The sequence below is a fragment of the Ochotona princeps genome, chromosome 5 (genome assembly GCF_030435755.1).
Source record: "Ochotona princeps isolate mOchPri1 chromosome 5, mOchPri1.hap1, whole genome shotgun sequence".
Taxonomy (NCBI): domain Eukaryota; kingdom Metazoa; phylum Chordata; class Mammalia; order Lagomorpha; family Ochotonidae; genus Ochotona; species Ochotona princeps.
The window spans coordinates 104,001,993-104,025,232 of NC_080836.1; the positions used below are offsets into that span (position 1 = coordinate 104,001,993).

Consider the following 23,240-nt stretch of genomic DNA (forward strand, 5'->3'; position numbering starts at 1 on the left):
TTTCTCTAAGAGACCCGAATGTGTACTGGGGAGAATTCTTTTAAAGAGTGGATAGGCTTAATTTCCTTTCTTCCTACTAAATAGGATTGTTTCTTTAAACAGTTGTTGGTTGGGACACTGGATCTACTACTCTGTGTATTTCTGCTGTTACAGCTCTGTATCCATCATTTTCATTAGTCAGGCTTATTCTAGAAATGCAGAAATGGGAAGACCTCATAAGTGCACCACATTCTTGGTGGATTTTCACAGGTTCCCCCAGAGTACCATTATACCCAACCTCCAAGACTAAGGGTGTTGGAAGCCCTTGGAAGCCTTCCAGGTCACTACTCACCCTTCTGCATTCAGAGAGGACCCACCTTTCTAGCTAATGTAGCAAGTATTTAATGTCATATATTCTTTCTTTAAACTCTGAATGTTTTTTGATTTGTTTTGTTTTATTTGTCTCTGCCAAGGTCCTGTGGCGGTACACCGGAAGTCGACCATCGAATCTTGCAAAGAATACAATACTTGTCAAGTGGCTTCCGCAAAACGATCTGCTTGGTATGTCAGAAGGATTGGGCATGCAGGTCAGAGCAAGCTGCAGTTAGCACACTGGGCTAGGCACAGCTGTTCTGATGAATGGGGTTGAGCCGGATAACAGTGCGGCCACCACGTCCTACGGCGCCTCGTTGTCTAGTGGGGTGTCTCAGCCCCCACTTTCTTGTGCAACTTTGCCTGGGTTGCAAAAGGAAGTACAGAGTGCCCCCCCCAGCACATTCAGAATCTGCTCTGTCAGACTGGGAAACGGTGATGTAACCACTGACATCCCTCCTGCTATGCTTCCTCCCAGGCCACCCCAAGACGCGTGCCTTCATCACCCACTCGGGCTCCCACGGCATTTATGAAGGCATATGCAACGGCGTTCCCATGGTGATGCTGCCCCTGTTTGGTGACCAGATGGACAATGCAAAGCGCATGGAGACCCGCGGAGCTGGCATCACCCTGAACGTCCTGGAAATGACCTCCGACGATCTAGCCAATGCCCTGAAAAAAGTCATCAATGACAAAAGGTAAGGGATGAGGTAGGGGCGATGCTCCCCTGTGCTTTGGGCATGACATTTGTGATGAGTACACCAATGTGAAAACAGATGCATGCAAGTCTAGATTTAGAAATAAGATCATCTGGCTGACCGATCCTACACTTTATGAAAGGATTCTTTAGTTCCTTTATAATTTGCCAAAATGTACTTAAAATTTTGTTTCCTTTGGATGATTTGCAGTTTATAAAAAATAATATCACCATGATAATCAAAGGGAATAGTACCCCATTTTAAGAAGTTTGGAGTCCACAAAGTAAAACCAAAGCAGGGGTCTAGAAGTACAGCTGTTCCTAGAACTGGAACCTGTGGGAAGTTTTGTCCGTGGGACTTAACCAATGCGGAAGTCATGTGTTACCAGAGGTTTAGAATGAAAGCAAAGACAGATTGTTCAGGATCACATGGTCTTCACGTGAAATTTGTTGCTCTGCTGTCATGCTCATCACAAGTGTCTGGGAAGAACGGATGGCTGTTGGGAGCTTTCATCCAATAGCAGTGTGTGTGTGTGTGTGTGTGTGTGTGTGTGTGCACATAGATGTGTTTCTATGTGTCATCTGTGGGTGTGTCCATGCATAGGCATGCTTTTCCATGGTGTGTGTGCATTTGTGCATGTGTGCTTGTGTTTATGGAGCTGCCAGACACCCTGTCCAAGCCCATTTCTTGCTCTGTCAGAATACGTGAGACTGGTGTTTCAGAGAATAGATTTATCACCTCATTACTTAGGTGGCTGCATGTGTGAGGACCTTGTCTTGTGCTGCATCCCAGCATGGCCGGGAAGTGGGAGGGCAGGCAGGCGTATGTGGAAGAGCAAACGCAGATGGTCAGTCTTGCTAATCCAGTCCCCTGAAGAAAACATCTGTCTCTGTTGACAACCCAGTTACCTCCTGCATTGGAATTGAGTTCTGGCACGTGACTCCTGGGGACGTGTTCACATCATAGCATCTCCCTACCCCCTCACTGGGGCTTCCCTTAGGAAGGAACACCAGTCTGCCCTTCAGTCACTCCTTCTGCATGTCTGCGCGGACAGACATGTGAAACCTGACACCTGCCCTTGTGCCCACAGCACTTGTTCTCCAGGTTCTTGCTGTTGGCATGAGTCTGCCAGGTTGTTGAGTGCTATAGGTAACTGCTGGGAACCTGCAGGTGACTGACATAGAGGCTTCCTCGCACACTATCGTTTCTGATGAGCTCAGGCTGTTGCCTGACTTCTGTTGTTCACTTCTGAATCAATTTCATCTGGTTGTGTATCTCCATGGCTGCAGCAGTCTGAATGGGGACTGTGCCAACTCAAAATTAAGAGGAATGGAAACATTTCAAATCACCGTGCAGTGAAGCCATAATTGGTGCTCAGTAAATGTTGAATGAATGAAATTCTAAGGAAATATGTCTTAAGACTTGCATAAAACAAAGATATGTCCCAGGATTCCTGGCCAGACACTAGCATTACTTTGTACACCACACAGCCAAGCAACAGTGCAGGCATGCCTGGGTCAAGCAGTGGTCCTCACTAGTCCCAAAAAGGAGGTCTTATTCTCCTCCCTTTTCTTTCCTTCTCTTTTCCCCTCGCCCTGGCTGCTCTTAGTGCATCGATACCAAGGGTAGACGCTAATACATCTTGGATGGAGGTGATCTGATCCAGCTCTCAGCACTCTCCAGGACAAACAGGAATCCATCTTGTGCAGACACCACCTCACACTGGCTATAGCCCTGGGGTGGCTTGATGGTACAATGACTGTATTCAAGTCTGTCGCCACCTTGGAGTTAGCACTTAGAGGCAGGTTTTGCTTTGACCACGTGTGATTTTTTTTTTTTGGAAGCCAAAAAAGGTGAAACTATTTATTTTATAATAAAGTGTTTCTGCAAAATTCTGATTTGTTTGCTCTAATACAAAGAAAATATAATCTCTAATTTTCTAAAAACAAACCAACAACAAAAAGGAAATGGGAAAAGTTAAAAAGCAAGATTCATCCATTTTCTAAAAAAAAAAAAATATGGTTTATTTCTTTGAAAAAGTCATAGAGACAGAAAAAGAGAGAGAGAGATCGTCTGCCTTCTATTTGCTGATTCACTCCCCAGACGGCTACAATAGGCAGGACTGGGCCAAGATGAAGGCAGGAGCCAGGAGCTTCTTTCTGGGTCTCCTGTGTGGGCGCAGGGGCCCTAGCACTTGGGCCGTCCTCTGCTGCTTTTCCCAGGTGTATTAGCAGGGAGTTGGAAGTGGAGCAGCCAAGGACGTGTGGAACCGGCCCCATGTTGGCTGCTGGTGTTGCAGGAAAAGGTATTGACACAACAATGCTGGCCCCTCAGCCACTTTTAAAATTAGCAATTTGACATCTAGGTTTTTTTTTCCTCCTTCCCGCCTTTCCTTCCTTTCCCGGCTCCCCATCCTATCTTCATTTCTTCATCCATTAAATTCATACTCTACTTCTTTCTTTTTAGAGATAGATAACATTGTGTGTGTGTGTGTGTGTGTGTGTGTGTGTGTTTCTGCTTGTGATGGAACCAGACTGAAAAGTCCGGAAGCATTGCGACCCAGAAGCAGTGTCCTGGGAGGTGGTTCATCGCTGCGGCTGTTCCCAGCACTGACACAACCGTGTCTCTCTGTGTACAGCTACAAGGAAAACATCATGCGCCTCTCCAGCCTTCACAAGGACCGTCCCGTGGAGCCGCTAGACCTGGCCGTGTTCTGGGTGGAGTTCGTGATGAGGCACAAGGGGGCACCACACCTGAGGCCTGCCGCCCATGACCTCACCTGGTACCAGTACCACTCTCTGGATGTGATCGGCTTCCTCCTGGCCATCGTGCTGGTCGTGGCCTTCGTCACCTTTAAGTGCTGTGCCTTTGCCTGTGGGAAATGCTTTGGGAAAAGGGGGCGTGTGAAGAAAGCTCACAAGTCCAAGACACATTAGGGAGCAGGAGGGAGATGGGGTGAAGTTTGCATCTATTCCTCAGCCAGTTCCAAATGTGCAGAGTCAGTGTTAAATCCATTTGATTCTTTTGAATGAAATATTTTGCCACAAATTAGACATCCCCATCACGATTTTTGTCTGGTTGGTTGTTTGAATGAAGTTGAGTTAATCGCTGGTCGTGTCTGTAGGTGAAGGTACTTGACTGTGTACCCTGCCCCCTCCAGCACCATCAAGCTGGACCACATTTGTTTTCCCTCTGATGCTACATGACGGTGGAGGGCTCTGTGGTCCTCGCGTGGAGCCGGAGCCTCAGAGGTGGTCCCCTGGCTGCCCCTGTGTCAGCATCGCCGCCTGGCTGCCACCAGCCTTGGTGATCCCTTTCTCCTGCACCAGCAACGACCCACCGTCAGTTACATTCAGAACCTGAGTGCTGGAAGAAGACATCGTCTGCAGATTTAGGGCACACTCAAGAGCAGGTGTGGAGTGCTGGAGAGCGGTGTATGCTTTCCGACCTTGGGAAGCACGGAGGCCAGATCCTGAGCGGGTCGTCAGTAATTGTGTCAAATGCACCTGAATATGAGAAAATCCCAGACTGTGATGCTTGGCATGGGTATTTGATGTTTTTCACAACTCAAATTTTATTAATAAATTTAATTTCTTAGATTTCTTTTCTCTTTTTTGGTGTTACATCTATTTATTGAATGATATTTTCTGCTCACAAAAAATAATGCAAGACCATTGCAGAATTTCACACATGTTCTCTCTCTGCATGCACACATCTGTACACATACACACAGGAACAGGAAAGTCCAGAAGTGCCATCTCCCAGACAGAACCACTGCTGCTCGCTTGGCAAATGCATAGACTTAGGAAACACTGGAGATGTATGAGACATGTGTGGTGTTTTCTGACATTTGCCACTTCCCTCTACTGTGAATGTCCTCCCAATGTTTTTAGAGCATTTAGTTTAATCAGAGTGATCAAGAGAGACATATTAGGGCCTGGGTAGACCAGGACTTCCTCAACCATGACTTCCAGAGGAATTCAGTTTTAGTATCACTTGTTTTAAGAGTATTTATTTGAAAAGCAGAGTTAAAGAGAAGGTAAGACAGAGAGTGAGAGATTTTCTGTCTGCTGCTTGACCCTCGAAATGACCAATGACCAAGGCTAGGGCATGCTGAAACAGAAGCCAGGAGCTTCTGGGTCTCCCACATTGGTGCGGGACCCAGACACCACTGCTTTCCCACGTGCATTAGCAGGGAGCTGGATTGAAAAAGGAGCAGTCAGGACTCACACTGGCACTCAGATGAGATGCCGACTTCCCCCACCACCTGATTGAGCCAGCCCTGTCTTCTACCACAAGGCGTCACACACCACCTCAGCAGCTTTGTCTTTGTATGGATGCATGCATGGAAAGTGCTTCACAAGGGATTCCCCCAGGATGGGATTCAGGGACAGGAATTTACTTGGGAAATAAAGTGTACCCATGAATGTAACAGGTCACCCAAGGCAGGCTGCCTGTACACAGGAAATAGATTTATTTGGCTTGCAGCTTTGGAGGTTCAGGAGGTTGGCATCTCTAAGCTCTGATGAGGGCCCTCTTTCTGTGTCACAAGAAAGAAAGAGATTCCGCCACCCAACAAGGAGGCTGAGCAGGTTGGGTTCCTTTCGTATTGTCCAAACTCCACCTCCTAAAGACCCACCACTTCCCAAAGCCACTGTGAGGACCAAGACAACCCAGAAGCCTTTGAGCAGTGCATCAGAGCATCCCCAATGCCTAGCCTAAACTAAGCACTGGTGGCAGAGGCGTGGGGGTGGTCATCAGGCACTGCCTCTCTGGGCAACTGGAGAAAACGGAGATCTGACCCACCCAAGATAAGGTAGGTGAGTTCCTGAACACTTCTGGCCAAAACCTGCTCCTGGTTGGTGTTCATGTCCTAGCATGTCTAATGGGTCACAAAGAGGACTTTGAAAGTCAGAGAGAGCCTGCAGGAGAGAGAGATGTTGGTGGTCTGGAGGAGGGCCCCACTGCACCGAAGAGGCATTCCACCTGGGCAGATGACTCTGGAGACTTCAAACCATGGCGTAGAGGTGCCCTCAGCTTAGAGCCAGGATCCCATGCAGCCTGTAATGTACCATTGTGAACAAGCATGCCTGTGCTGCATAGGCGAGAAGTGGGAGAGCATTTAACACGAAATGGTGGTGACGATTACAGGTCCGTGTTTCTCAAGCTTGTGGACCAGTTGTCCTTGGACCCCTGAGGCATCTTTTGCTGCATTTCCCAGACACATTAGCAGGGGCCTGGATCAAAAGTGGAGCAGCCGGGAATTAAACCAGTTCCCATATGGGAGGCCAGCATTTCAGGCAGTGGCTTAACCAGTTATACTGCATTGCCCAGCCCCCATCTTCTCTTGAGTCTGTGCTAGCTTCCATAGAAGCTGAGCTGGGAAACTCAGTAAAGCGATAGTAGAGAGGCTGATTTTGTGAATGAATTGTGAGCCTAATAAAAGTATTTTTATTTTTGGAAATGCAATTTGCTCCCCTAGCCTCATTATCGTGATATCCTCTCACATATGTGTTCAGAGGCCCCTCATTTGCTGTAATGACCCACACACCCACTGCGTACTACAAAGTGGCCCTTTTCTCCATCCCTCCTGATAGTCATGTGAGTGTGCACTTCCTATGTGTTCTATATATAGTCTTTCTATTTATATATATATACACATTCTATATATGTATATATACACATATACCTCTCTCTGTGTGTGTATGTGTATATATATACACTTTTGTTTGCATGGGGACTATGCTCTCCACCCCTTTGGTGCAGAATGACCCTAACCAGGCTTGGTCGATAGGGTATGGTGAGTGGAAGGTGCTGTTCCAAGTCTAGGCTTGAAAATTTGCCCACCTGCTACGAGAACATCATGGGCTAGCGCTTTTGCATGATCCCAAGCACCCTAGTCGCTTCAACCACTGGCCAGCCAACAGCCAGCCTCCATGCCACCTTTCCAGCTGACAGAATGGTCACATGAGTAACTTGTCAAGCTTGGCTGGACAGGTCCAGGTCAGGAGAGCCACCTGATAGGCCATGTGTTTGTAAACAATACTGACTGATTGTTCTCACTCATTAACTTTTGAAGTGTTTGTAACATAGGAGTTGCTACACTCACTTCTGGCCCTAAATCTGTGGGATTTCGTGTGTTAAGTCTGAAGACCCTCTCAGAGGACAATGTTGTGCCCTATGGCCTGTATCCATAACCACATGGCAAGCCATGCTGGGTTGCACACAGTAGGTCTATAGTGGAGGGGATGTGAAACAGAACTGCAAGCACGTGACATGAGTGATCTTTGGAAGGCCCAATGGGGAGCTGGAGGAGGTAGTATAGAAGGACTGAAAAAAGGGGCACCATGTTGATTAGGGTGTCTCCAAAAAGAGTCAAACCTGGCACAATGCAGGAATATTACGGGGAAGAAGTGTTGGGCACAATGTGCAAAAAGCAATTTTCTAAGCACCCGAATTCCACCAAGCTCGAAAGAGCTGTTCCCAAGGGCAATGACTTTTCTGTTGTCAGAAGTATCCACGCAGAGGAACTCACACTTAGCAAGAAAGGCAGATTTTAAGTGGGAATTTTAACTAGGCATTCTTGGACCTGGATGGCTCTAAGTCCGGTAACGTGTAGCGAGACTTCCCCAAGTCTAACATTTCTCATTCCAATCAATTATTGATGTGATCCACATCTCTTTCAGCTTTAGGTGACAGAGAAATCCTTTTGGACCCATGTTTAATCTAAGAAAACAGGTTCCCTATTTTCTTAGATATCTTTGATGTTCTTTTATCTTCTCAGTATTCTACCAGTGGGAATCTGCACCCCTACAATCTTACAAGTGGCTCAGTCCTCCCTCTAGGACATCCCTGCTGTCTCCTCTTCTCTCTCCCTGTCTTGACCACGCCTCTTGAGCCTGGGTCCATATGGCTGCACACTCCTGAGACATGGTTGTGAACCAGCCCCTACTCACACCATTTCCCTCCCATTCTTGTGCGCACACACACACACACACACACACACACACACACATACACGCAGTTGAAGCCTGGGCTGACAGAGCATCAGGGAGGCAGTTGGTTCCCAACGTTCCAAGGAACTAACGGTGAGGCTCTTGGTAGCGTCTTTGCCCCGTCAGGAGAGCCAGTCCTTGTGAGTCGCCTAACCGTCACATGTCGACAACTGGGTCACCTCTGTCCACGTTTCTCTTGGATTGGGCTAAGATCCTGTGTGGTTTATTATATCCCCCTTCAGAACAGGACTCTGAGGATAGTCAGTATGTGGGTCCCAGAAGAGCTCAACAAGGGGTTCCCAGGAGGGAGAGAGCACAGGATGATGAAGGACTGTGGAGTGGACTTTGGGGATGGAGGACCTTGGGCCAGGAGAAGGAAGGATCTGGGGTGGAGCTTGTAATCCTCCACGTTGGCTTCCGTGCTGGTGTTTATGAACCCTCAAGAAATTGTTGCTCTACAGATGGCCCTTGTGAGGAGTGAGAGAGCTGTAGCTGTGGCTTTCTCATCAGTCATTAACTTCCTAGAAAGGAAGGAGGGATGTTTTTCTTAGCTTAGGGTATTAGCTACCTATCGCTGTGGCCTAATTGCCTATGACATCTGGAGGTCAGGAGTCCAGCATGCCTCCGCTGGTCCTTTGCCCAGGACCCTGGAGTGACAAGCAAGGTGTTGGCTGGGCTGCATTGCTTTCTAAGGCCCCAGTCCTCTTCCAAGCTCACAAGACTTTTGGCTTAGTTCAGCTCTGTATGGTGGCAGGACCAAGTTCCTTGCACAGAGTTCCTCCATAGTCAGTTTGTATCACAGCTTTTTGCTTTTCAAGTCTGGCAGAATGGTGTCTAGTCTGCTAAGATGGAGTCTTATGGAGTCTTATGGAGTGGGGGGAACTCCTATCATTTTCGCCATATTCAGTTGACCAGTACCAAATCTCAGCTTCTGCCCATGGTCAAGGGGAAAGGCTTCCACAAACATGTGGGCAACTTGGATCACCGTAGCTTCCGTTGTCACCCCAAGTCTTTCACAAATCTCATTTTACCTCCAAGAGCTTGAGGAGGAGATGACGGAAGTAGCTTTAGATTCCAAAGAAGATACTCCGGAAGAAATAGAGGAGCCAGAACCTTTTGAATTAGATCACACTGGTAAGTCTGTCACGCCCATCTCTTCATTCTTGTCCCATCTTGGTCTCAGCCTGGGCCTCAGTGTCTCTCATCTGCACAGTGGACATCACATGGCAGGTGAAGGTAAAACTACACAGGTGTATTGCAAGCCAGGAACATCTCCTGGGATGGCAATCTTTGTTTCAGGCACTTTCCAGCAAGTCACAAACCTCCTAAACATCATGGACAGCGAGCCAGCAACGACCGACATGACTGGCTCAGGTCTGGACCTGAGGAAGGCCCTGGCCTCAGTGATCATCACCGAGAAGGCCACCACAGAGCCTTCTGTGGTGATGAACGCTCTCATCCGCTGCCTGCAGGTGCCAGAGGTAGGGCCACCTCACCTTGGATCCCTCCTGGGAGCTCAGCCACCTGCATCCACCAGTTAGTGCTGATGAGCGAAGGCTGTGGTGCTGGGCGCTGGGTGCTAGGACACAGAGAAGGGCAAGAGGAAGAGGCTCTTACTGCTAAGGATCTGTTGAGGTGTGTAAAAGGGAGGGATGCAAAGTGAAGCTGGAGATCATGGTGGGCTTAGAAGACGGGGGCTTGATGCGGTGCCTGAGTACCCTAGAGGGGTTTATTAAAACACCTCCCCTGGTTCCTGATTCGATGGGGCTTGCAGTGGTCTAGAATCTGCCTGGTAGCTGAGCAGGGGAACTGGGGGCCCTGGGTGTGAGGACACAGGGAAAGAGGAGGCTTGAGCACAGGTTGTAGGCTTGTTGGGGCCTTGGTCCACTTGGACTGCACATCTTGGTCATCCTGGAGCTGACAGCAGGAGCTGTCCCCCAGATCGCAAAACACCAGGAAATACAGAAATAAGAAGCATAGCTAATAGACAGACCCCAGTCAGTAAATGGTAGCAATAAACAGTCAACAAACAGGTATGTGGTTGTGGGATGACATATTCCTTACTGAAGGAAATTCTAAGATGTGAACAGTCTCTCACATGGGGATCCTGGCCTTCAGAGACTCATTTGCTGCACCAGGCAAACAGCGTTTGTCCAGCTGAGGAGGGAACCTTCGCACGCTCAGCTGCTGCTCTCTGCAGAGCTGTGACCCAGCGCAGGCAGCAAAGGGGATTGCACATACCCAGCCTCACAGAGCCCAGAAATCCCAGCGCACCGGCCACACAACCCCCGACACTCGTCTGCAGCCATCTGGGGCAGCTTTACCAGCTTCCAAGACTCATGACTGGCCTCTTGTGACTCTAAATATTCTCTGAAGGCTATCTGTTTAAAGACAGATAAAATTAGTTTATTAAAAAAATCAAATTCATTTTAAAACTTATTTGAAAGTTAGAGAGAAAGAGAGGGAGAGAGAGAGAGACCACCCATCCATGGACTCACTCCCCAAATGCCAGTGACAGGCAGGGCTGGGCATGAAACATAGTCTGCGTTTCTCACATGGGAGGCAAGGACCGGAGCCACCACCGTGGGCCTCCCTCCGTGCATCCACAGGACTCTGGATCAGAAGTGGAGCTGGCATTCCAAGGGATGCAGCTGCCCCACGCAGCATCTTCCAAACACAAACACAATATTTTCTATTGACAGGCAGAAGCTGTAAACATTTACAGAATACAATGTGATCATTTGTGTAAACATTGTGTAATGATCAAACTGGGGCAGTTAGCACACCCATTGCCTTAGATTATTAACATTTGTCAGTGTTGGCTGCATTCCAAATCCCCTCTCCCAGCTGTTTGGAGACACGTGATGCATCATTGTGTACTCAGCCCTCCACAGAATCAAATGCTGGAAATATTTCTTCTGGTCCAGCGGTAGCTCTGTGTCTGACCAGTGGCCTCTGCCCTCCTCCCTGTGAGCCCAACTCGCAGGAGCTCAAGGCTCACACTGGAGTGTCTGCTTCTGGAATCTGTCTCCCTGCACCTGGATGATTTCCCCAAACAGCATCAAGCTGCTGGCTGGGATGTCTGCATCCCACATGGGAGTGCCTGGTTCCTGCGGGTGATGGCTCAATTACTGGAGCCTCTGCCACCCACAGGAGACTCGGGTGGAGTGCCTGGATCCTGAGTTCTGGCCCAACCCTGGTTCTGCTGCAGGCATTTAGGGAGTGAACTAATGAATGAAAGACCTCTCTCTGACTTTCAAATAATCAAAAATAAATATTAAAGATAAATGATGATCAGGTCCAGCACAGTATTCTAGCAGCTTAAGTCCTCGCCTTGCATGTGTCAGGATCCCATATGGGTGCCAGTTCATGTCCTGGTGGCCCTGCTTCCCATCCAGCTCCCTGCTTGTAGCTTGGGAAAGTAGCTGAGGATGACCCAAAGCCTTGGGACCCTGCACCCACGTGGGAGACCTGGAAGAAGCTCCAGGCTCCTGGCTTCAGATTGGCGCAGCTCCTGCTCTTGCGGCCACTTGGGGAGTGAATCAACAGATGGAAGATCTTCCTTTCTGTCTCTCCTTCTCTCTGTATATTTGACTTGCCAATAAAAATAAATCTTCTAAAAAGCAAATAATGGTGGGGCTGGCATGGGAATGTAGCATTCACCAGCTGCAACACCAGTATCCCACATGGGTCACAGTATTTCCCAGCTGTTTCAATTCTGATCCAGCTTAATGTCCTGGGAAAGCAGTGAAGGAGGGTGCAGTTGCCTGGGCCCCTGCACCCACACGGGGAATGCCGAAGCACCTGACTCCTGGCTCCAAACAGGCCCAGCTTAGCTCTGGCCATAGTAAGTATTTGGGGAGTGTACCAGTGGAAGATCTCTCTTGGTCTCACCCTGTCTCTGTTTCTCCCTTTCTCAGTAATTTTGACTTTGAAGTAAAAAAAGTAAATCTTAAAACAAAATACACAAAAATAAATGACAGCAATGCCCAGTGTGTGGAGAGCGTGACACCCGCCTTGGTGCACCTGAGTGACAGCCAGGGCAGATAACTCATGGAGAGGAGCTGGAGTTGGGGGAGCTGGGGTGTGGGAACTGCTGGCTGCCTCCTGAGCATGGGCACAGGGACGGGGCCAAGAAACAGGGAGCAGCTGGACCCCAGAGCCGGGAACCCTTCTCCCTCAGCCCCAGCCAGCACCCTTGTGTTGTAGATCTCCTCCCAGCACAAGGTCAACATCTACAACATCCTGCAGGACATCATCCAGCAGCAGGGTGAGCTGGAGGAGCAGTGCGTGCAGAGGCTGGTGACCATTGCCTCGCGAGAGATGAGGGAGAGCCCCGAGGTAGCAGAGCCAAAGGGCTGGGCTGGGCTTGGGTCACCCTGGTCACCTGGTGACTATACCTGGTTGGGGTTGGTGGGGAGAGGGAAGGCAGCAGCAGGCCTGGTGGGCAGTATTGGCCACCCCTCCCATTCTGTCTGCCCCCCGACACTAACCCCCACATTTCAGGGGGAGGGCTATGTGAATGCAGAAGTGGCCAGTGACACCCTGGTGGCTCTGTCCCGGAATCACTTCAGCTTGGTCATGTATGAACTGCAGCATCACCTCAAGCCCCTCAACCTCACTGAGGAGTTCGTCATTGTCACCTTGGCCAAGCTGGCCAATGGCAACGGTAGGAGTGGCCCTCAGGTCTGGGCCAGCACAGTGCTGCCCCTTGGTGCTTGTCTGCCTGATGTTGGCCCTGGTGGCTCTTTCTCTCTCTCTCTCTCTCTCTCTCTCTCTCTCTCTCTCTCTCTCTCTCTCTCTCTCTCTTTTTCTCTCTCTCTTTCATCCACCACCTCCCACTTTCTTCATGCATCCAAGAACATTGATGGAGGCTGATCTGTGACCTTGGAGGCTGGACACACCCTGGGAGCTCATAGCCTCCTTCCCTTCTTTTCTTTGTCTCTGCAAACCCTTCCTTCTTCCTCTCTGTTGCCTCTTCTGCCTTCTCTTTCCCTCCTTCCCTCATTCCCCTTTTTTTCTTGTCTCTTTTACCCTTCACTCACCTCCAGCTCACTTTTCTGGTTTTTGGCCCACACCGCATTCTGTGGTCCCAGACAGGCTCTCCAGGGGGTCCCTGGTTCTGGACTATAGGGAGCTGGAGGTGATGGGCAGTGGACTTACCTTCTCTGCCCTGTGCCTTCTCTGCCCCAACTCCAATCTCCCCACCCGCTCTACCCCACAGTGTTTGAGTTCATGCCATACATGGGCATCACTCTGGCTACCATATTCACAATGCTGAGACTCGCCAGTGAAGCCAAGATACGCCAGGTGATCTGTAATGGTGCGTTTGCCCCTTTTGAGCCCTCAAGTCTGGCTTGGCCAGGGTGCTGGAGGGAGGAAGCAGGGTAAGGAGCAGGTACAGGGGTCACCAGACGAGGTACATTACTCATTGGTTTCTGGACAATTGCTTGGTCTCCTGTTTCATGCAGCCTCTGATTAGCTGTCTGAGTGACAAGTGGCTTAGAGGGAGAATCCACTGTGACTCTGTGTGGCTTGTCCTGTAGTTTAGGAGTTAAGAGAGGCAGGCGGCACCCACGGGGGTGGGAACCTGGGAAAGCATCTTCATTTTGGGCTTTCCTTGGGCAGACACTTGATGTGATTGACATGTGATCATCTGACCCCAAAACATTCTAAACACTTGTGATGTCTTCTGTCCTGGAGTCCTCAGGACCTGGGAGAGAGACTGTTTCTAAGCCATACCCTTGACCCTGTGTCCTTGAAGGGGAGGGAGGGCTTGACACACCAGCATGTGCTCAACTCTCACCTAGCTGTGCAGAGTAGACACTGGGGAGCTGAGAGGGGTTGGAAGAGAAGAGAGAGGGTTACCTGCTGCCTGGTCACATGCTACCTCTGGGAGCTTGGGAGCATCTTCTCCCAGAGAAGGTGGGTCCAGACTGGGGCACCTGGCTCTGCCCCCTCACACCAGCCTGACTGCCTTTCTCCACTGCTGGCAGCCATGGAGACCTTCTGTGAGACAGTCCAGTTCTACCTGCGGCACCTGGAGGACAGTGTGTACCCCGTGATGACAGAGGACCAGTTTGCTCTGAAGCTGTTCCCCATGTATCGCTACTTTGTGACCGTGTGGCTGAGGCACCACAATCCCCAGGTGTGATGCTGATGTGCCCTTTTCAGGGAATGCTGGGAGATCCCAGGCCAGGAGGTACAGGGAGGTTGAATACCTCCAAGCCAGCTGATGCCTAGGTGGGCCTCCCAACTGGCATCTGGCCATGCTGCACTGCCTATGAAGCTTGGGGGAGGCCTGGCCCTACTTCCAAGGTCTCCTTCTGTCCCATGGCCTTGGGTCCATGTGTGAGTGCTAGCTGGGTGGCCTGGGGAACGAGTCCATGGCCCCATTTCCTATGGCAGGTGAAGCTGGGCGTCATCAAGTCACTGAAGCCCATGCTGGGCCTCCTCCTGCCCAATGATGATCTGCGGGAGCAGGTGTATGACTACATCCCCCTGCTACTGGCTGAGTACCAGGGCAGTCTGGAGGCCCTCTTCATCACACAGGTGAGGGCCATGGGGCAGGATGCTCAGGAGTGTTGGTGGTGAGAATTGGGGCGCAGGCTTCCTGTCTGGTTGGATGCAGTGACGGCAGATGTGTTGACATGATGCAGGCACACCTGACCTCTGTGCCCCATGATGAGGCTAGGGCCTGGCAACTGTAGGGTTGCTACTGTCCCAGGCAGACAGGTAGCAGAGGCCTTGGTGGCTATATCAGGTGGATTGGTCTAACCAAGAACCTCAACCCTGGGGGCTGCAATCATGCGTGCTTATGTTCACCGTATTCCAGGGTCAGAGGTCCAAGCCGCACTCCCTCTGAAGGCCCCAGGGATGTCACATTTCCTGTCCCCTCCGGCTGCCTGGGGCAGCAGGTGCTCCTGGACTGAGCTGCACCTTTTGTGCTTCCATCTGTCATCCAGGGCTGCCTCCCTGTGTCGTCTTTATCCCTTTCCAGGACACTGGACACTAGACTGAGAGCCACATGCTCTCAGCTTAAGACGTAAGACCTGGTTTCAAAGCAAGGCCGCATTCTAAGGCTCCGGTTGGAGATGAACTTGGGGTGCACTCTAGGGAGCTGACCTGTCCACACTACGCTTTAACTGGTGGGGCCCTGGTTGGGGCATGTCCTGGTAGATGTGACTGGTAACGATGCCTGAAGGCGCCACTCCTCAGGCACAAAAGTAAGGAGCAGAAAGGAGCATGGCAGGCTTAGAGAACCACCTGAGCAGCATTATATATGCCGGAACTCAGTGTGGGCCTCTCGTGTGGGTGGCAGGAGCCCAGTCACTTAAGCCATCACTGCTGCCTCCCAGGGACCAAAGTTGCAGGAGACTAGAGACAGGGTGGAACCCAGGAACTCTGCTTTGTGTCCCTGGCCTCTCAATAGTTTCTTAGCTCATGGGGCAAACACCTGCTCCCCTGCACATTATTCCTGCTGAAGAATGGAATCCAGGTGAATAGGAAAGAAAGTGAAAAGGGCTTGAATGCCAGGCTCGGGGGCTTGGGGTGGTATTTCCTGCACTTTGCTGCACACCGGAAGCACCTGGGGGTGGTGGAAACACAGTGCTGACTCAGCAGCTCTGACACATGGGAAGCAGGTGGGGCTGATGGAAAGGTAGTACTGACTCAGCAGGTCTAACCACCCCCAAAGGACCCAGTTGCATTCCAAGGGTCTAGGGTTTGACCCTGAGTCCATAGATGGCTGCCCGTCACCATCTGCCTGCCCATTGCAGGTCCTGAGGCAGATCTTGGAGATGTCGGTCTCCACTCACACCCCTATCCCACAGATGCAACTGCAGCCCGTCTTCGCAGAACTCCACTCGCAGGTAAACCTAGCTGGCTCAGGGCGGGGTCTGCAGGGGTTGGGCTGTGTGGGATGCAGGGAGAAGGAGGGCCAGCACCTGCCCCTCTGGTGCGCCTCCCACCTTCAGCTGGGTTGTTGGAGCTGTGCAGTCCCCAGTGTGGTCTGTGCCCTCTGACCTCCCACACTGCTCCCTGCACGCCCCGCTACCCAGGTATGCACCAAGGCCCCAGCCCAGCATCAGCTCAGCAGCCAGAACCTGGTGGAGATCGTGCATTGCTTCGTAGCCCTGGGTGAGCCTCTGCCATGGGGACACTCCCAGGGCTGCCGGGTGGGAGGTGAAGGGCACTGCGGGCCGTGCTGGCCCCCACGGCACAGGGGCCATGACAGAAGGATCCTTGCTCCTGCAGCTCACTCCTACCCCAAGGAGCTGATGAAATTCTTCTTCGGCCAGATGGAGATAAGCCAGGAGGCCATACGTGTAGGCACCCTGAACCTGATCAGGGCTATGATTGGCACCAGTGGTGAGCCAGTGCTTCCTCCTTCTGGATGCAGCTTGGTGGGCGGGCACTGTCACTGTAGAGCCCTTGGGGACAGTCCCAGGCTTGGCTTGCAGCAGCGGGCTGTGGGGAGGCTGTGAGGGGGAGCCTGGCCTGGGCAGACCCTAGGAAAGAGGTCTTGAACTTGGGAGAAGTCAGAGAAGAGAGAACCGGATGGGCCAGGGCGAACCCTGCGTCCTCACAGCCCTCCCGGCCCACCACCTCCTGCAGAGCCCAAAATGAACATCAGGACCATCTGCTTGGCTATCCGCGTCGTCAAGAACACTCTCTCTGATACCAGATCCAAGGTACCTGGGCTGATGCTTGGCAGGGGCATGGGGCCGGGACCTTTCTTGAGGAGCCAGCTGGGTGGGGTGGAGACATGTGAAGGGGACCCTGGCTTCTGGCCCAGTCCTGAGTGGGGCTGTGGGAGAGGGAGGCCCATAAATGCAGGAGTCCTGCTCTTGCCTGGGCCCTTGGTGCTCAACAGGAGCAGGAGACATCCCAAGGATGGAAGAGCAGCCACCACATGGTGGCTTTCGCTCTCCAAGCTCTTTGTTACACCTGGGTAGACGAGAAGGAACTCCACCCCTTCTGTCATTCCTCCATCCCCAAAAGGCTGTGAACCCCAGTCCCGGGCTCCACAGCGATGGTGGTCAGCTTAGGGTGGGGGCAGCCCTGGCTCTGGCTACTGAAAGATGCATCATGAGTGTGAGGAATATGGGACAGAGAAAGGGCTAGATGGAGGCTGAGCCAGAGCCTAGTCTCCAAAGCCAGGAAACATTGGGCGAAAGAAGTGTCTAGTTCTGCTGTTTGGCTTCCCCTGTGTAGTGAGTCCCAGGGTCCAGGGTAAGGGAGGGACGCCCCTTGCGTGGGGGCTGGTGGGCAGAGCAGCTGGTATGTTGGCTGTGTGTCTCTGAACGGCTCCCGTGAGGTCCCCATGGGTGTGCTGCCCCGGGACATCCTGTGAGGCCAGGGTGGGGCCAGAGTGGGCAGGAGACAGGTGGACCCCAGGGCTCCTTCTAGCCCCAACCACCCCAAACTCCTGTCTGGCTGTGAGGTGCTGAGCCCCTGTCCTGGAATCCAGCCCTCCGGCAGAGCAGGTCCTGACCCTGTCCTCCCCCACCCCAATGCCTCCTCCCAGGTGAGGATGGCCATTCTCCGCATCATCAGCCAGCTGGCTCTGTCTGGCTACCAGGACAGGATCAAGGGCTGGGGCCTGAAGTACGTGTCAGTGCAGCTGACCTTATCCACGTACAAGCTGGTGAGTGGCTGCATGTGGAATGCTGGGAGCAGCTGGGCCTCGGAAATGGCTTCTAAAGCACCGGGGGGGGGCGGGGTGGAGACTGTCGCTTGCTCTGCTCCCAGCAGAAGTACAAAAGGGAGACACTCACACACAGACACACACACGCACACGACTCTGAGTGGCCTACAGACCCCCAAGACTACAACAAGTGGTCCACAGGGAGGGCTCCCTGACTGCCCCATTCTGTCTTCAGACCAATTGCCGCGAGAGCTCGTGTCACAGGGACTTGGAGGAGAAGATGGTCCACAAGGTGACCATGGACACGGTGAGGGTCATCACATCCTTGGTCAGCGGCACCAGCAATGTGAGTGTGCACTCTGCCATGGGTCTCATCCCTGGAGCCGGTGGCCGTGGGCTGTGCTACGCCAGGCTGGGGAATTGGGGGGTGGAAGGGAAGGGGCGGGAAGAACAAGCATGCCTGGAATTCTGTGCTGTCTTTGCGTGTTGCAGCCCCCTGTCCTGCCTGCCTAGGAGGGTCTTCTGCTTCCTTGTGTGGAGTGCTTGTCCTTAGGGTCCCAGCCCCACAGCCATGTCCTCGATGGGGACTTTGCCTTCCTCCTCTGTCCCCTGGAGCACTAAGGCAGTGTGTGGTGCCCACCAGGTCTGATGGTCTGGTCTGTGTCTATTCCCTCGGAATCCCTTCAGCTCAGGGCTGCACGTGCTTGTCGAGAAGAGATTTTTCACAATTTAATGCTACAGTGAGTTCCTGCTGTGGGAAAGACAAGAGCAGAGGCTATAGAAGAACAAAATGTGTCCAGTTTAACTGCAGTGAACATGAGATGGCCGGAAGGCAGGAGAAGTGGAACACAGAGCATCCTAGCAAGAGTGACAGAGCCTGGGTGTTCCCTGTCCTGTGGCCGGTCATAGACGCGGCAGAGATAGTGAGAAGACCGATAGCTGCTGTGTATGGGGAAGTTGTACGTGGCTCGGGCTGCGCTAGGTACGCATCGGGCAGGCTCACCCAGCTTTCCTAATGAGCCCGTCAGCTTCCTGGGTTTCCTTGATTTGACTGTGTCAGAGTTCTGTGGATGACAAAGCTGAAGGTAGGCAAGGGATGTGGTCATCTTTCTCAAAGCCTTGCAGTTGTGATGCAGCAGGGGCCAGGATGAAATGCCCTTGGCCTCTGCAATGATGCTCCCTTGTGGGCAACCAGGAGCTGGGAGATTCAGGTCTTGCTGGGGAGCATGGGTCTAGCCACTGCAGCTGCGTGTTGGTAGCACAGGGGTCTCACTTATAGGCACAGGTAGGGGAAGGGAATCATGGCTGGGGGTGTCGAATGGTCGGCCAAGGACCCGACAAGCAGATACAGCCTCAACCATCTGTGCTGATCAATCAGAAGATATTCCAAACTGGTCCATCTCAAGCAACTGGGCTCATGCCCACGCAGCAGTTCATGAGGCTGAAACTCAGAGGCAGGAGGTGCCAATGTGACCAGGAGAACATCATCCTCTCTTGGGGACCTCCTTGCTGGCAGGGCCTCTGACCTGACCACACGAGGACCCTCCCAATGGAGGAGGACCTCCCTCATGGGTGGTGGGTTCTTGTCATGACTCCAGAGAATCCTTCTCAGCCACACCTAGATTAGTGTCTAGTTTCATGAACCTGTGACTGCTGGCTGTCACCTGCTCAAGATGCCCTTCTCCAGAGGATTTGGGGTCAGAGTGGGACCATGGGCATAAGGCTATGGTGGGTGCACAGTTGGGCCTGGTACAAAGCAGGATTGGGCTAATACCAACTCTATCAGCTGGGCACCATTTGCGCATCCTGGCAAGCACTGCGGTGGGCTTAGAGCCTGCTTAGGGCTGCGATAGGGTCAGGGGCAGCTGTGGGGAAGAAGGGCAGGGGCCTTCCTGGTCCCCCTGCATGGGCCCTGCAGGCTCATCCTGGGCCCCTTCCCTCTGCCCTCCTGACCCCCGCCCAGGAGCTCTGGATGAGGCTCCTGTGCTACATCGTGGAGACAAACTACACGGAGGCCCTGACGCCCATCTGCATCAGCCTCACCAACCTGGCCGAGCGCCAGCTGCACGGCAAGGACGCAGAGGCCGGCGTGGCTGGCAAGAGCGAGCTTGGTGGGCAGCCCCCTGTGCCGGCATGCTGGCGGCTCCTCAGTGTCCGTCCCCCACCCGAGTTACCCCCAATTTCCCCTTCTCCAGGGTCCACCCAGCACCTATCTACACTTGTCCAGCATGGGGAGGGGTTGAAGTCATGTACACATACAGCCTGCGGTCCTGCCACTCTTGGCCTGGCCTCTCTCCCTGTGTGGGCTTTCTGGTCCTCTGCTCCCACTGGCCCCTCTAGGCCAGCCAGGGGCATATGCCCACCTCCACCCTGGAGTGGGCCCCATTAACACCAGGGATTCGGATCTCCCTGAGCCCACCCACCACTCCCGATGTCACTTCATCCCTTCCTTCCCTCCCTCCCTGGCTTTCTTGGCTACATATACAGGTGAGGCAGGGAGGCTCGCCAACCCAGAGAGGTAGGGAATTCTGGAAAGGTTTTCATGGCTCCCTCACACCCCTCTAGTGGCTCTCTCACACCTCTCCCACACACAGTGATGCTGAACCTCTCCCAGATCCTGTACCTCTCTTGCTCACCTGGCCAAGCACAGGACAGGGTGGGGGTCCATTCCCCCAGAGCTGCAGACAGAGATGAGGGAGAAGCCATAAGGCTGTAGTGGCTTGGCAGAAGCCAAGATTCACAGCAGAAGGAAGACATGACCATGGCAACTCTTGGCCCCCAAAGCACATAGGCGTAGTCTGAGCTTCTGCACCTGCTGGACCCCAACCCAGCTCTCCCCTCTTTCCAGAATGAGCCCAGGAGAAGGCAGTATCCATTCTCCATTCTAGGGGTATAGTGGGGTTGTGCTCGGCAGCCCCAATGGGAGTGGTGTCTTTTCTCCTCAGTGGAGCTGCCCACCCCTCAGAAGCTGCTGGCCCGTCTTCTGGTGAGTGGCCTTGCTCTGTGAGTCTGTTCTGTGAGCTCCTCATCTCCAGAGTCCCAGAGGGAGGCAGGACCCAGGGAACACCCATAAGAAAGCTGGACATTTGGCAGGATGGAGTGCGCCAAGTGCCAGGCAGCACTTGTGGATACAGGTGGCTTAGGCAATTTGCTCTGACAGCTGGGACTTGGACAGCTGAATCTGCTTGGAGGTCCCTGTGCCCTAAGTGTCCCCAGACCAAGCCCCAGGGAGGGAGACAGAAGAGGTGGTCTGGCGGCTCAGCCTGCAAGCCATGCAGCTGGTAAGGGCCTCCCTGTGTCCATGAGGGACAGCAGTGCCCGGCCCCTGCTCCATGGGAACCTTGGCACCTGGTAGGTGCTGATGTCGTCACCCTACAAGGGGGAGGGCCGCGGGATAGCCATGCTCAACCTCCTGAGGACGCTGAGCCCGAGCATCGTGCCCTTCATGGCTGACATCTGGGAGAAGGAAATCCCTCTGCTGGTGCAGTACCTGGAAGGTGAACATCCGCTCACCCTGATACTCCCACGGGGGAACCAATCGTATAATTGCAAAGTGGGAGCTGAGGCGCAGGGTGGATTTGTAGCGTCCATGCAGGTCTTTGGGTTGACTGAGTAGCTTGGGGTAGGAGAGGGAGGCAGGGAGGGAGGAAATTGCTGTGAGTACTGGGCTTGTGCACAAAGGCCCTTGAGTGCCCAGGTAAGGAGCTGATCCCCACGGGCAGCAGCGGGAGGAACCCGATATATGACTCCACATGTGCGCTTCTGCAGAGCACACTGAGTTCACCTGGAACCAGAAGGCCTGGGAGGACAAGCTCTTCCAGGTACACGTCTGACCTGGGGGGAGATGGGAGGCTAGCAGCCGCTGAAGGACATGGCCCCAGCTGTTGGCGACGACATGGCCATGACCTCCACAGTTCTCAACAGCAGGGACACCTGGGAGAGTAAGCCTGCTGCCTGTGGAGTCGAATGCCTAGAACACAGCAGGGAGTGGCCCCCATCTCCACAGCCAGCAAAGCCACAGACTGTTAGCATGCAGTAGGGCAGAGACATCTAGAGATGGGGGTGAGGGCCCCCAGCACTCACGCAGGGTCATACTCCGTTCCTAGGGCCCAGCTAGTGTAAGGCTGGGAAGCTGCAGCCCCTCCTCCCAGTGTCTCTTGTCTCCCCAGTTTCTGAAAAGCTCCCTCAAGAAGACCCAGGGTTCCACCTGGAGCCTGCGCCTGAGCAAAGAGCTCAACAACCAGATGGAGAGCTTTGACAGCCCCTCTGTGGAGAAGGTAGGCCCCACAGACCACGAGGCAACTTCCAGGAGGGGCTGGAGAGGGCCACGCTGTCTGTAACCAGAGCAGTCCTGCGTTGGGCAAACTCATCTTAAATTTAACACCACAAGGCCTACCTTGTGGGTATTTACATTCCATATGGGCACCTGTTCAAGTCCCAGCTACTCCGCTTCCCATCCAGCTCCCTGCTAATGCAGCTGGGAAATCAGCAGAGGATGGCCCAAGTGCTTGGAGTGCTGCTGGCCACCTGGGAGGCCTGGCTGAAGCTCAGTTCTGGCCTGGCCCAGACTAGGCCGTTGTGGGCACCTGCGGAGTGAACCAGTAGTGGAAAGTCTGTGTTTCTTCCTAACTCTGACTTGAAAGTAAATAATAGACAACAAAAAGTTCAAAGCGATGAGAAGAAAAATAAATTGTACATAATTTAAAAAATGAAATGCAAAAAGACAATTTGCACAATTGGAGAAAGCAGTTGCAAAGCACATATTAGCTAAGGAACACACACCATCTCGCAACTCCTTAGTAAGAACTTTCCCAGGGGAGTGGGAGTGGGACTGGGAGGCCTGAGCCCTCCTCTGTGGTGCTGCGCAGGGCTTTCTGTACCAGGCCTTGGGCTTCACCCTGGCCATGGGCCTGGAGGCCGACAAGGTCGAGGTGCTGCTGCTGGAACTGCTGTACAAGACAGACTACAGCAACGACTTTGACCGGGAGGTGAGGATGCCTCAGCTCCCTGCTGTCTGCAGGGCCCTCAGGGCCCCATGAGTTCATGAACACGTGTATATGCCTGCATGTGCCTTTGTGTAGATGTGCATCTTGTGTGTGTATGCAGTATGCACGTGTGTACCTTGAATGTATGTGTTTATGACTTACATATGTGTGTGCTTGCATGGATGCATGCGAGTATATGTCTGGTATATTCATGTATGTATGCCTTACACATGTATATGTATGTGTGTGTGCTCATGCATGAATACATATCTGGATGTGTTTTTGTGCCAGGCATGCGTGTGCTACGTGCTGGTGTGGGCCACTGCCCCTGCCCTCACCCTGGCCGCGGGGTCTCCCTGCAGGGTGTGATCGTGTGCTTCGGCCTGTGTGCCCGTGGCCAGGTGAAGACGGTGCTGAACGTGCTCCAAGACTTCGAAGAGAGGATCCAGGAGTCGGAGCAGTCCTGGCAGATTGGGGCTTGGCGGGTACGCACCAGCTGGTTGGGAATGCAGAGTCCTGGGCCCTGCGCAGCCCCACAAGAGCTGAAGGCCTTGTGTAGGCA

The 23,240-nt window shown here is 52.8% G+C and overlaps 2 protein-coding genes across 14 annotated transcripts in view; both read left to right on the top strand.

Annotated features, from left to right (window-relative positions):
- Positions 1 to 4,423, top strand: part of LOC101533137 (UDP-glucuronosyltransferase 1-6) — a 181,184-nt gene extending 176,761 nt beyond the window's left edge. For all 11 annotated transcript variants that reach the window (XM_058665144.1, XM_058665143.1, XM_058665145.1 and 8 more), the window contains exons 3-5: positions 453 to 540; positions 830 to 1,049; positions 3,688 to 4,423. In XM_058665144.1, coding sequence (XP_058521127.1) covers positions 453 to 540; positions 830 to 1,049; positions 3,688 to 3,985 — 606 coding nt within the window. In that variant the 3' untranslated portion in view covers positions 3,986 to 4,423. The remainder of the gene's footprint in view (positions 1 to 452; positions 541 to 829; positions 1,050 to 3,687) is intronic.
- Positions 4,424 to 9,058: 4,635 nt separating this feature from the next.
- Positions 9,059 to 23,240, top strand: part of MROH2A (maestro heat like repeat family member 2A) — a 30,163-nt gene continuing 15,981 nt past the window's right edge. Inside the window, exons 1-20 of one of the 3 annotated variants that reach the window (XM_058665152.1) lie at positions 9,059 to 9,178; positions 9,344 to 9,525; positions 12,254 to 12,385; positions 12,551 to 12,713; positions 13,269 to 13,367; positions 14,041 to 14,192; positions 14,453 to 14,596; positions 15,877 to 15,915; positions 16,105 to 16,183; positions 16,301 to 16,414; positions 16,661 to 16,737; positions 17,574 to 17,693; positions 17,929 to 18,039; positions 19,657 to 19,804; positions 20,639 to 20,679; positions 21,049 to 21,190; positions 21,462 to 21,514; positions 21,863 to 21,970; positions 22,562 to 22,681; positions 23,041 to 23,163. In XM_058665152.1, the coding sequence (XP_058521135.1) occupies positions 9,097 to 9,178; positions 9,344 to 9,525; positions 12,254 to 12,385; positions 12,551 to 12,713; positions 13,269 to 13,367; positions 14,041 to 14,192; positions 14,453 to 14,596; positions 15,877 to 15,915; positions 16,105 to 16,183; positions 16,301 to 16,414; positions 16,661 to 16,737; positions 17,574 to 17,693; positions 17,929 to 18,039; positions 19,657 to 19,804; positions 20,639 to 20,679; positions 21,049 to 21,190; positions 21,462 to 21,514; positions 21,863 to 21,970; positions 22,562 to 22,681; positions 23,041 to 23,163 (2,229 nt within the window). In that variant the 5' untranslated portion in view covers positions 9,059 to 9,096. Of the gene's footprint in view, positions 9,179 to 9,343; positions 9,526 to 12,253; positions 12,386 to 12,550; positions 12,714 to 13,268; positions 13,368 to 14,040; positions 14,193 to 14,452; positions 14,597 to 15,822; positions 15,916 to 16,104; positions 16,184 to 16,300; positions 16,415 to 16,660; positions 16,738 to 17,573; positions 17,694 to 17,928; positions 18,040 to 19,656; positions 19,805 to 20,638; positions 20,680 to 21,048; positions 21,191 to 21,461; positions 21,515 to 21,862; positions 21,971 to 22,561; positions 22,682 to 23,040; positions 23,164 to 23,240 lie in introns of all 3 variants that reach the window. The other 2 variants (XM_058665151.1, XM_058665153.1) reach the window with 2 other exon arrangements.